This window comes from Cimex lectularius, unplaced genomic scaffold (genome assembly GCF_000648675.2).
Source record: "Cimex lectularius strain Harlan isolate CLEC.00 unplaced genomic scaffold, Clec_2.1 scaffold107, whole genome shotgun sequence".
Lineage (NCBI taxonomy): Eukaryota > Metazoa > Arthropoda > Insecta > Hemiptera > Cimicidae > Cimex > Cimex lectularius.
Window position 1 is genome coordinate 267,215 of NW_019392698.1, and position 14,459 is coordinate 281,673.

The following is a 14,459-nucleotide window of genomic DNA, read 5'->3' on the forward strand; positions in this document are numbered from 1 at the left end:
TGGCAGTGCCCCGAACCATTATGCGTAGGCTCACAGAATACAAGCTTTAAAAAAAAATTAATTTTACATTTTAAACGAAAATTTCACCTACATGTGGAAGGGTGGGAAAATCCATTTAGATATATGATACAGTATTTATAATTTATTTGGAAATCCTTGCTTTTTGATATTCACAATGGTTTCATTTTCAAATAGGCTAAACCCGCACAACCGATGAGCGTTGCGTAACTGTTTACGTATTGCCCCGTAAGTTCAAGCTCAAACATTACCACTCTTAATAAAGTAGTTTTCAATTGTTAATTTCTATACAACAATAAAACAAGATTTTTTAAATCACTTTATTTTTGTAAAGAAATAGAAAGAGAAATTCCATACACAACCGAAAGTATCATTAATTCAGCAATGATTCATTTTTAAAGTGAGAAAAGCAACTAAAACAAAAAGGATCAGTAACATGTCTATTTTATTTTTGATGTGGTTTTCTGTGTCTATTCCAGACAGATAAGATTTAAAACAACACCTTCTATTCTCTTGATACCAAGAGATCTTGTTCATTTTAATGATTTCAAATTAGAATAGTATTTAGTTACACAAATTTTGATAATTGCGGTCTTGCATCCGATTTAGCGGTTCGAAGTAGTTAAGGCAATTAGAAAAGGTTTACTGACAATTTCGTAAACCCGGGAGGATTTTGTAAAATTGGCTCTCCTTTGGTAGTTTTAAAAACTAAATACTTGTGAAAAGAAGGGTTTTATTTCAATTATTCATATTATTTGGAGAATGTCTGGTCATCTAAATATAAAACTATTAACTTAATATCCAATAGATCAATAGAACCACTTTCAATAATTATTATTGTTGATCCAGGTTGAGACTTCCTGATGGATGGTTTTCCAGAACTAGGTATATTAACTAGGTATTTCAAATACTAATAAGAAACTAAGGAAAACGAAATAATTGGCCTGCAGGCACAAAACTCCTCTCTAATATCTTTCTCGTAGACCTCATTATATCTGTCGTATTCTGCATATTGTTTTTGAGAAAAAAAATTGATAAATTAATTCAATGAAATTGAATTATATCCGGTTTTCTTTTTCGTTTCATTATGTAAGAAATAAACTGTAGATCGCTAATATTATTTATATCTGCCCAATACAACACGTGATCGATTTAACAAAAAAACCAAAAGTCGGCCTACATAAAATCAAATTGAAAACATTTTATTATAAAATTCGTTTTCAAAAGGACGTCTATTTAAGAGTCACTCACCATTCTTGAAATGAAGAACAGGCCAAGTTTCGCCAGGCTGTAGGCGAATTCAATTTAATTGATGGTCTTTTCCGTGAATTGAATAAAATTTTATTACTTCCAGTTTGAGCGGAATAGGGCTTTTTCACAGGCACCATTCTCTAAACTCAATTTAATCCGTCTTTACTGCAATGTTCCGTTAATATCGATTGTAATTTCAGATAATTATCATACTTCCACCCTCCCCAATTTCATTTTCCTCTCCGCTTCCGTGCAAGGAAGGGTCTCTTCGTTCGGTTTTATTTGGAAGAAGCTAGAAGATTACATTTTATGTTAAATCACGAATTCAGATGTGAAAATAGATCATTCATTAGTTCATTCGCCCATTTCATTGTTAGGCTTATTTACGAAAAAATTAAAAAGCTCTAATTTCTAAAGAAATTTCTTTATTTAAAATATTATATGAGATCGACCTGCATTAAAGATAATGTTTATGAGAATTAGGATGAGGTCGCCAACATCTCAAAATACGTGTTTTCTGCTTTCGTTGATGTACATATTTCAACACAATAATCACTCGATTAATTAAAGTTTTTAATTGAGATAAAAAGTCAATATCACTAGCGGGATTCGAACCCACGACCTTCGTCTAGATACGCCGCTACTCTACCACTTGAGTTATCGTGACTTTGATCCACTTGGACACTAACTTCCCATCTCAACCCCACCTTTTGAATTTTGAGATGTTTTCATGATTTCATTTGTCGTCGAGAATCCAATCCGATTACACGACATTTGAAAAATGGCAAAAGGAGGGAAAACTCGTTAGGTGGGGTTGAAATAGGAAGTTGATGTCCGAGTGGATCGAGGTCACGATAGCTCAGGTGGTCGAGTAGCGGCGTATCTTGCCGAAGGTCGTGGGTTCAAATCCCGCTTGTGACATTGATTTTTTTATCTCAACTGAAAACCTAAATTAATTGAAAGATATTAATTGGTGAAAAGGTATTAATTAATTAATAATAATCAATAGCATAAAGGATTCGGATTTGGATTTATATAGGCTCAAATCACCACGTACATACATACAAACATGTGCCGAGTTGAGCCTACTGACTTCTATTAGTCCAACCGGCAATTCCAGATTTTGCTATTTACAGAAAATTTCTAGGGGGAGACTTCAGTCTTATCCGTCCAGCCACGGAGGCTGCCTACGGGAGGGGGGGCACCTAACGCATCCAGATCCAAACCCAATCACACTCACACTCATTCTTAACTACATTCTCTCCTATTTACATACCCTTCACTCAATTGGTGGTGAAGTACTCGATATTTTCCATCACCACCTATTCCGCCACTGACCCTCTCACATCTACATTCACGCTAATAAATACATTTACACTCTTACTTGTAACAATTTTACACCAAGCATCTATTAATTAAGCAATTTGATTTTTTCGTCTTGTTGTTGTTCTTGTTGGATATTCATAGACTCCGTCAAATTAACCCTTTTTAATTTCAAATTAATCTATTTTAACTTCCAATTAACTCTTTTTTATTTCAAATTAGCCTTTTTAACTTCAAATTAACCCTTTTTCATTTCAAATTAACCATTTGTAATTTCAAATTAGCTATTTATTTAAAGAATTAAAAACTTAGGAGATAGTATGAAATATAAACATGTAAACTAAAATTACTATATATTTTATCCATTTTCGTTTTACTGGTCAATTGACCGAGTTACTTCTTTCAATTAATTATTCTTTGTATGTAAGGTCATGGTATATATTTTATATTTTATTTTCTTAATTTAGATGAGAAAAGTTGTTTTCTAAAAACTTTGTATAGTCAAAAACCATAGGTTAGGATGAAAATCCTACGTTTTAGATAAATTCCTGACTCTGGATGACAATAAGAAAATTAATTTTTTTTATAATAATTGTACAATAAGCATGTTAAAGCATTAAAGCAGTTTTATTTTTTGTTTTGTTGTTGTTTTTGTTGGATACCCATAGATTTTTCTGTCAAATTTAATTCTTTTTAATTCCAAATTAATCCCTTTTGACTTCCAATTAACTCTTTTATATTTCAAATTAACCTTTTTTTTTAATTTGAAGTATACAAAGTAATCAGGAAAAATAAAAATGGACCACTAATTAAAATATATACTAAATCTTAAATGAATATTAACACAAATAATGTTTAAAATAAAAGCTTTCAATTTGATTATTTCATAAATTAAATTAAGCACATCATGTTGGATGGTTTTCTGCTTTGATTTAAAAAAAAAATTTTAAACAAATGTTATCTAAATTATTATTTACTCTAATGTGTGGTGATTAGTGCCGGTTAATCAGAAAAACATTATATTTATTGTGCCAACTTTTCGATCTTTATTGAGATCATCTTCAGGGTCTGGAATTTACAAACATTGTTTACATATAACAATTACATTTTGGATGTGGAAAAGTGAATTTATACAGTGCAAAATATATTTTTTTATATATTCAATCAAAGTATTTAGTAAGTATATTAGTAAAGTAGTAAAGTATTAAGTAAAAAAATATGTTTGTAAATCCCAGGCCCTGAAGATGATCTCAATAAAGATCGAAACGTTGGCACGACCGTATCTCACGATTTCTAAATAAATTTACACAAATGTCAATTATTTTTTAAGTAAAAGTATCTTTGCGACCTTAAGTAATTTCACTGTAAGCTTGTTCCAAATAGCAGATATAAATTAATTTTGCAATAAGAAACCTTATACATTAAACCTGAAGGGATTCGTAGTTATGATTCAACTTGCTTATAACCCTAATGCCGAGTTCATTGATTTGGCTTCCTAGTCTGCCGAAGAAAAACTATTTTAAAACCTGTTGTAGTTATTATCACCAAATTCTTCGTTATGTTTCAAAAGATGGGAATTTTGCTCGGTGCTGATTGATTCTTTCCGTGTAAGTTTAAAAAAAAAACTAGGAACGTAAAAATAATGCTTTTTGTATTTAAAAAAAAAGTAAAATTTTGCCACGATTTTTGGCGGTTGCCAGAAATTAAAACCAGTATATTTAGTATAACGATATATCCCTGTTTGGATATTGCAGATGAGACGTGCTTCATCGAATCTTAATGCAACATGGCTATGTTTCACAGAGTTCAGATTTGTCAACCACGGGGTTGATTAGCCCTGAGACAAAAATGTTAAAGAAAGTTTAATTGTATGTCGTATCGGCATGGGCGGATTTTACATAATGTGGAACGGTGCAACATTTGCGAGGAGCCGCATGTGTAGCTAATGGCCCCAAATCGGGAAGCAATGCCTTTCTACCTACTTGAGTTATACACTTACCCGCATCATTGCGTTATCAATTAAAACTCGACGACGGGATTTCGCCACTATGAAATTGCAAAAACAAACTTTTCTAATGAATCTGGAGGCCGGTTCCAACAGGTCGGGATTCAGCTCTTTGAGCCCGTCACCGTCGATTAAACACTCTTTAACTTTACCTACGACAAAACTATTTATCATTCATATTACTAAGCGTGGAAAAAAAAGGTATTCACAAATGATATGCTTTTGTTATGTTCTTGTTTTAATTTTGTCATCAGTCGTGTTGTGGATTCGATAAGGTGCGGACGTGTTTCTGTTCTTTTCTNCTCGATGAACTGTGTTCGCAATTTTCTGACTGATGAAACAGTAAAGTTCGTATGCCGCGAACCCAAAAATTGTCCTGCCGGCTGCGCCAATTATGGTTTTGCGTGTATTAAACTAGTTTTTAAAAAGAATACTATTTATTACACAGCAAGCAAATACAAAACTGGAATAACCACTTCCAATTAGGGAATCTTCGGTTTATACTCGATGAAAGCCCGAGACGGATTCTATTAAAAATATTAATATTGGGGTTGCAACAGATAAGGGTAAATTCCACCCAATTGACTTTTCGTTTTCTCGAAAAAACAAACTTCTGCCCTTAATTTATTTTAAATTGGGAATATCAATTAGAGTAAACACGCTTAATCCTTAATCCAAAACAAGGATAAAGGATTTTTCAATGTTTACTTTTTACGGAATTTAAAATGTTTATTCAGTCTCATTTGAATTCTGAAGCAATGAACTGCTAAGTTTTCATCTTTGTTTTCTTAATTTCAATTTTTAAACTTAAAAATGCCACTTAGTGCTGAAGATGTTGCGCGTGGTGGCACTTATTGATGATGGACGTTCCATTAGGTTTTCGAGAAACTGGGACTTACCATAGAAGGCACCATTCTGGACGCCCTAGGGTAACAGAACCAGAGGATGGCCGTTTTTGGACTTTGAGAATTTTGCGAAATCGGCACCTTACTGTTGTTCAAACGGTTCATCAGCTCCAGGAAGTTCGAATGCACTGCTCTAAGAAGATTAAATCAATTTTCTTAATTTAAATTTTTAAACTTAAAAATGCCACTTAGGGCTGAGGATGTTGCGCGTGGTGTGGCACTTATTGATGATGGACGTTCCATCAGGTTTAGCTAATGCTGCAGGTTTGGCTATTGCCATCGGAGTTCCCTACGAAACAATGCGAGACGCCGTTAGACGATTTCGAGAATCTGGGTCCTACCATAGAAGGCCCGGTTCTGGACGCCCTAGGGTAACAGAACCACAGGATGGCCGTTTTTGGACTTTGAGAATTTTGCGAAACCGGGACCTTACTGTTGTTCATGCGATTCATCAGCTCCAAGAAATTTGAGGCGTCCAAATGTTTGAACGCACTGCTCGAAGAAGATTAAATCAGTACGGACTGATGGCTTTTCGCCCCTTAAGAGGACCAGAATTTACCAGAACAGAGTTGCACGGTTCCATTTGCTCGAGAATACAGCCATTGGTCTTTGGACGATTGGTCTGCTGTACTTTTTACATATAAATGTAAATTTACAGTACGATCTCCAGATGGGCGTGAAAGAGTGTGGAGAAAGCGAAATGTACGAAGCCTGTAATTTTTCCCAGAGCCAACTTTTTTCAACGTAGCACAGTGATGGTTGTGGGCGGGAATTTCAATGGAGAGTTGCACAGAGTTGGTTGTCGTTCATGGAGGGACTTTGACGGCCACTCGCTATGTGGACGAAATTTTGGAACATCATGCGTTGCCTATCCTCCATGAAATCAGGGACAATCCTATTCTAATGCACGATAATGCCCGTCCACATGTCGCTCGCATACTACGAACCTTCAACAGGATAACATCAGGGTCTTAGCCTGGCCAGCCCGTTCTCCAGACTTGAACCCCATCGAACATTTATGGGATAACCTCAAAAGACGAATAACATCACGTCCATCACTTCCTGATACACTACACGATCTCGAACTGTTCGTGAAGAATGGGCTCCAGCAAAGAGACATTTCCAGACTCGTAGAAAGTACGCCGAGGCGACTTCGAGATAAAATTAAGGCAAGAGGAGGAAATACGCGATATTGAAAGTTAATTAAAAATCTAATTAAAACAATTTTTTTCTATCTTTTTTTTTTAATTGGCATTTTCCTTAGTAGTTTACTTTTTTTTACTTTTTTAAACAAAAACTCAATATTGAACGTTAAGAAACCTGAAACTTTTTTAATATGTAAAAATATATACAAATCAAGTTACAAGTGGGTGGAATTTTTCGCCTATCAGTGTATATTGCTAGTGATCACGAGGTGAATCCCAAGGATGGGCATAAATGGTGTGTGAAAAATTAATTAGTGCCATATTAGTGGTTTTGGAATGATATATATATATATATATATATATTTTTTTTTTGTCATGCTTTTTTAAGCGCAACTGTCAACTTCATCAAAAGTCTAATTCATTCACTGAACGAGGCTATCGAGGAGAAAGGGAGTGCATTATTTAATAGAAGTAGAGCCGTTTCCCTCGTTTACCGCCTTTACCACCATTCGCCAGACGTTGCCGCCCACTTTAATACTTCCGCTTGTTCAGTTCAACTAAAAATTATTTCAATTTTTTTATCAATAGAAGAAAGAAAACTTTAAAAAAAAATTCTCAGTTAGTGACCCAGCGAAAATCGTTGTCCTCGTTCTGGGGCCTTCACCAGATAAGGAGTTGTTCAGGTTAACATTTCTTCCGGTCAATCATTTCTTTTCATTTGTTCTTCAATCACAAAACATTTATGTTATTTGTTCGGTCAATGCAAAATTTTGTATCAGAAAGTAGAAGCTGTACGACGCATCGTCACATATTTTCGATGGAATAAAAACCTTAGCACTCGCATATTTTCCCCGAATCACGGAACAACATTGTATCGCGGATATGTAACCAGATCCGGCCTTAACCCTAATTCTAACCTTTACATAACCTAACCCATCCGTAACCCGGAGAAGCTATGGAGGCGGTGGTGTAATGGTTTGGCCGGACATTTCTATGGAAGGTCGCACAAACTTGATCTTCTTCGAGGGTTCCCTAACACCTGCACGATAAATTGAAAATGTTATCTGAAGAAGTTGTTCCTTCTGTGCCACTAAATTGTCGACGGTTTTATTTTTATGCATAATGCAAGGCCCCCACAGCTAGGATCGTTGGTGACTACTTGGAACGGGCTTCAATTTAATGTTTGAAGTAGCCAGCATGTAGTCCCGAAACCCTATCGAACACCTTGGGACGGCTTGTCAATGAGGGTAAAAAGTCGTCCAGATATGGTAGATAATTTTGAAAATTACCACAGCACTACATTCAAAACGTCATTAAATCGATGCCACGTCGAACGCAAGCATGAATATTTTCTTCATTGTTTCCATGCAACATTTTTGTTAAAATTGTTTTACTCAGTTTGATTTTTCATTTATGTTATTTTATTTTTTTTTCATTTAGCTATATATTATATATGTCTTTTAAAATATCCAGTAAACGACAAAATAGAAATTGTAACGATTGCAGGTATTTACTGCACATTCGAGGGTGGTCACTTTTTTGCCTCTCAGTATATTTTGAGTTTGTTGCTAATTTAAATATACTGTTTTTTATGCTGTAAACGACAATTTAAGGTTTAAACTCCCTTTGGAGTGTAACTGCAAAATGAATCGCAGCTCAGGGACTTTTAATTTTACCTTCGAATGTATTGTATTTATTATCAAAGCCCGTATGAAATAATTGTATTTTTCCCCTTTAGTGAAATCCTTGAACAGAGAAAATGGAAAGCACTTATCAGCACAAGCCGGTCCGTATCCATAAATTGTACTTATCGGTATTTTAACGGGAATGTAAATTTGGTAATGGTCTCGCAAAATGAGTGTCAGCGTTTTACCCTTTCTATCAGTCACTTGGTTGAAGTCCTCTTAAATAAAGTACGCTTTTTCATAAAGTACATATTATTATTTTATTTTATTACATCGCTAAGAGGGTTTGTGATTATGATCAATTGGTAATCAAGGGTTGTTACAAGTTAATAAAGGGTGGTTACAACTCATTTTTATTCAATTGTCGAGATTTTGAAATGTTTATACGATTATTAACAGAAAAAAGTTACTGTCCCAACGACACGAAAATATGAAACGATTGTTCATTTCTAAGCAAGAAATAAAGATAAGCAGAATCAACATCGAAAAAATGAAACTAGGATCTTTTCCTTTAAAATAAAAAACAAGTTTAAACGTTATTTGCCGAAAAATCAAGTTTACAAAGTACTTATTATGGATTTCTCTGTAGTATTTTCCCAATTAAAAAATCACATTTTTCAACAGAACACCGCTAAAGTACTGGCCAACTACAGTTGTCCCGGTGTTAAATTACGGATTTTAAAAGCTTCCTCACAACTCGACCAAACTTCAAACCGTGAACGTTCAAATAACGGAGTTTTAAAATTTTAGAAGAATTGTTTTATATGAAAATCTTTATTTATTAATTTCAATTAATTAATCTTTAATTAAGGTTTTGGTTGAGATAAAAAAGTCAATGTCACGAGCGGGATTCGAACCTACGACCTTCGGCCAAATATACCGCTGCTCTACCACTTAAGCTCTCGTGAATTCGATCCACTCAGACATCAACTCCCCATCTCAACCCCACCTTTTGAATTTTCCCTCGTTTTTGCCAAGCGGACCACGAAACCTAATAAAAATAAATTATTTATTAATTATCAATATTAACAGATTCAAACCCATTTTGTTCACAGTTCATTATGTAATAAATATATGAATATGAAAATTTTCCAATATATAGCTTTTTTCCGCCGCATTAACCCTTTTTAAATTTAATTTAACTTTTTTGATGTATTTATTTACACTTGCGCCATTCATTCATTTAAACTTACGCCAATTTCAAATTAATCTACTTTTTTAAATTAACCATTTTTACTTAAACGTTAAAACTTTTTACCCATAAACCCTTAAAAATATCAATCACGCATTGAAAACCTAGAAAAATACAAATACGACACATCCAATACGAAGAAACTTATCAAACACAAGTGCACAAATCACGCGCATCATCTACTGAATATAAAAAATCTTTAAAAAAAAACAATAAAAAGTACCGGCCATCATAATAACCAACCGGAACAAACAACGAATAAAGCCCCAAGACTTAGTCCGTCGAAGACGCCGACAAAGATAACAACGATCCTTTTCACTTTTCACGAACATATAAAACGGACCTGACTAAAAACCAACAAAACACTGAAGGTGGCAAAATGTCGAACGTGTCTGACACACCAAAACAGCTAATACCAGGATGATCGGAAACTAGGAGAGGAAGGGAACTGGGATGAAGTTTATGGAGCGATGGGGTCTTATCTTTACACCAACACTATTTGCACTACGACAGTTCGTTAATAAGAATAATGAATGTGTTATGCTGTTTGAACATTCATCAGTTTAACTAGGACTTTTTACAGGGTTTGTCATAATACGTTTATCAGTAAATTGGTGGTTGGTGTAAGAGGTCAAGTAGTTTAGAGGTTTGGCTCATATTTCAAGAGAAGATACTCTACAGTGGATAATAATGTTGGTGTGATCAGTTCCCACAATTTATAATATTGGAGTTCCTCAAGGGGGCAAACTAGGCCCTCTATTGTTTTCGATATACATTAATCGTCCTACCCCCCCCAGTCGTCGAACTGCCGAAATATTTTTAATAGTTTATTAGTTAATTCTTTTCACTTAAACAATATTCCCAATTTTGTGAATATAAATACTTAGGTTTGTAAATATTTTCATCTTTGTTTACAAAGCATGGGGGGAATAGAGTTATAGCTTGGATTAAAAAGAAAGTAAATTGTTATTTTTAGTAACATTAGATTAGTAACGAACGAGTTTAACGATTAAACAGTATCTCATAAAATAAAATGCTAACAGGGCCCATAGTATTGAACGAATTATTGCAGTTGTTATTTTGGTTTTCAGATGTTTTTCCTGTTTCAGATGCACCGTTGGTCTCACTTCAGCTGGGTACGTCTTTGAAGCCGCACCAGATCAAAGAAGGAGACGATGTTTATTTCGAATGCAACGTCAGGGCGAACCCAAGGCAGCACAAAATCAACTGGTTTCACAATGTAAGTATTTATTTGGATTTTAGATTTATACAATCCAAAATCTGCACATGTATAGAGTTCCTATCACTTCTCGTAGTCCACAGGCAATTACAATAAATTACCGGCAGACCTCGAGAATTACCCACCTCGGTTGATGGCAGTCAGGGATCAGACCCCGGTCTGATCCGTACAGCCACCGAGATTGAGCATTGAGACGGATGCTGTCAACAGTAAAGTCAATTCAGCACCCCACGCAATCAGTTCCAAGCCCATTCGTCCTCACGATCATTCACTCCTATTTACATACCATCATTCAATTAGTGTGATAGAGTGTAATAACGCTAACAAATACTACAATTAATTAAGGTTTTTAGGTGAGATAAAAAAGTCAATGGCACAAGTGGGATTCGAACCCACGATCTTTGGCTAGATACGCCGCTGCTCTACCACNGCGGCGTATCAAGCCGAAGATCGTGGGTTCGAATCCCGCTCGTGCCATTGATTTTTTTATCTCAACTAAAAACCTCAATTAATTGTAATATATTCATTGGTCAAGCGGACCACGAAATTAGTGAATGAAGCTAACAAATACATTCACTCTCAACACAAACTAGGTATAAACAACTATTATTACTTTATGCAATAGAACAACACCGTTTCAAACAAGAAGAGTTAATTTGAAAATAGAAAAACCGAATTTGAAGTTAAAAAGTGTTAATTTAAAATTAAAAAGAGTTAATTAGAAGTTAAAAATGTTCATTTGAAATTAAAAAGGTTAATTTGGAGTTTAAAAGTCTAATTTGGAATTAAAACAAGGTTAATTTGAAATTTAAAAGTAAATTTGAAGTTAACAATGGTTAATTCGAAATTAAAAGGTAAATTTGGCGTTAAAAAGAGTATATTTGACGGAAAAAGGACGGAAAAATATTATTTTCTATTTAATTATTATGTTTATGTTTATTCGACCTAATTATCCTAATATGATTTTTTGATGGTTAAATATAATTTATGTCCGACTTAAAAAGGGAAGAAACGCTTATTTTTCCCTTCATTTCATACTATTCGTCTACTTCTTCTCGATGGTTTTTAAATTTGAAACAATTCGTTTTATGGCCTCTCTGTGCTTTTCCAGTTAGACATCAAACCATAACACTATATTGTATTTTAGCACTTTTATCAAGGTTCAAACAGACACTTTTCTTGGTGGGGGCCACTCCGGGTGCTCAACAGCTACGTCAATTCAGCACCCAACACATGCAGTTCCTAGATCCAAACCCATTCGCACTCTCACTAATTCTTAAATACATTCCTATTTACATACCTTTCACTCAGTTAGATTGGTGGAGTACTCGATATCTCCATCTTTACTCCTTTACACCTACACCATTGTATTACCACTTTACACCTATTATCTAACCTATTGAAGGTCGATGAACGGCGAAAATCTATATTCCACCATCAGCCCTTTATCACCTACTCATTCACGCCAATAAATACATCCACTCTCAATAAACGTTAGGTACACACAACTATCACTGTTATATATAATAAAACAATCCCGTTTTCTCCAAAAATCGGAACGGAGGATCCAAAGATCGTAAGAGCATCTCGGACGACCCAGAGACCACTGACGCTACCACCCTTTCTTTACTATATTATTTATTGTTCGTTTGGCGTCAGTGGGTCGGATCGCTATAGTAAGTATTTATTATTGGAAATTTATTTAGAAATCGTGAGATGCGGTCTGGTGTGATGTAGGTTTCAGAAAAACATTTTCTTTATCGTGCCAACGTTTCGATCTTTATTGAGATCATCTTCAGGGCTCAAAGTGTTTGTCTTCTGTGTAATTGTGTCTTTCTTGCGTGTCGTGTCGAGAATGCCACGAGAATGGCACAATTACACAGAAGACAAACACTTTGAGCCCTGAAGATGATCTCAATAAAGATCGAAACGTTGGCACGATAAAGAAAATGTTTTTCTGAAACCTACATCACACCAGACCGCATCTCACGATTTCTAAATAAATATCGATTAACGGTCACTAATCACCACACATTATTTGAAATATTTATCCGAAACGAATAATCGGCAGTTTCTATTTAAAAATAAAACAAATGATTACATTAACGAATGTTTAAACAAAATTATGAGATCAATTACTGTCTTCAATCTTGCATCCTTTTCGCAGGACTGAGTGGTCTTCAAGGAAATTTGAGATCGCCTGTAAAAAAAACTTAAATATGTCAATCTGTAAACATATTTACGATTGTTCTGCCTTGATTAAGACCTTAAAATAGGTCGAAAGCTTGGCAGTAACAACTGAATTTGCTTCTTGCCTTGACCCAAGGTTCGAAAGTGAAAAAGTGGTCGATTCTTCTGACACTGTAAATGATTAATAGTGGTTGAAGGCCTTATAACAAAAAATAATGAAATTAGGTCTTTCTTTAAACTATTAAAACACTTAAGAGATAGTAAAAAAATATAAGCATGTAAAGTAAAATTACTGTAAATTTGGAATTTTTTATAATATAAAATAATTGGGCTCTTAGCAAACCATATGAAATTAATTAGAATTTAAAGGAAAAATTATTCAACATTAAATATAAAACTAAAGAATTATTTTACTTTGAGAATATTGATTGTTTTTAAATATGTATAATATAGGTTCTTATCTAAAATACCACATGAAATGTTATTACAATTAAAATTAAAAGCTATATAAAATTAAGTATAGAAATGAGTATTTTGAATTATTTAAAAGTATAAAATACCACATGAAAATTAAATACAATTAAAATTAAATATAAAAACAAATGATTCGTCCAGTAATTCTAGATTTTTTAAATATCTAAATTTTTAAAATAATAATTGGACTATAAAACAGTTATTTAATATTTTAAGAACATCTTGATTAATAGAACCGTTTATTTGTTTTTATATTTAATTTTATATATCTTGCAATTTTATTTGTAATTAATTTTCATATGGTCTCCTAAGTGCCTATTTATTTATTTATTTTTTTAATTCTCTCATATATACAAATTTAACAGTACATGCTGATACTGTATTTCATACCATTTCCTAAGTTCTTTAATGTCTTAAGAAAGGCTTTGATTGGAAATTAAAAAGGGTTAATTTGAATTTTTAAAAAGTCAATTTGAAGTTAATAATAGTTAAGTTTAAATTAAAAAGGTTAATTTTGAGTTATAAAACGTTAGATTGAAATTAAAAAGGATTAATTTCAAATTAAAACGGGATAAATTGTAATTAAAAATTATACGGAAAAACGCTTTAGAAATGCAATAAAAACAACAATAAAACGAAAAATCACTGTTTTAATTAAATAGAAGCTTTAGTAAAATTATAATAAATTTTTAAATATTCTTATAGCCATCCAGGGTCATGATCTTACCTGAAATGTAAGATTTTTCGTCCTGAACGATGGTTTCAGGCTATACGAAATAATTGGAGAACGACTTTTCTCTGTTAAAATGAGTTTCCAATGAAAAAATGGAGACTGGCCTCAGAAGGGTAGTTTTCGATGTAGTAGTTCTTCCTCCCAAGAATTATAAAAAGAGGAAAATGTCCTTACGCGGTTGAGAATAAGACACACTCCTCATACCTTATGAGTGGTTAATCTACTAATAATTAAACACATACTCACAGAATGTATGATGATTATCACAGTAAGAGTAATTAAGAAATAAATAAAATCT

The 14,459-nt window shown here is 33.6% G+C and overlaps 1 protein-coding gene across 1 annotated transcript in view; it reads left to right on the forward strand.

Moving 5' to 3' along the window:
• The window catches only part of LOC106664685 (hemicentin-1-like), a 173,049-nt gene that overhangs the window by 132,843 nt on the left and 25,747 nt on the right, over window positions 1-14,459 (forward strand). The window contains exon 6 of the mRNA XM_024226071.1: window positions 10,634-10,764. Coding sequence (XP_024081839.1) covers window positions 10,634-10,764 — 131 coding nt within the window. The remainder of the gene's footprint in view (window positions 1-10,633; window positions 10,765-14,459) is intronic.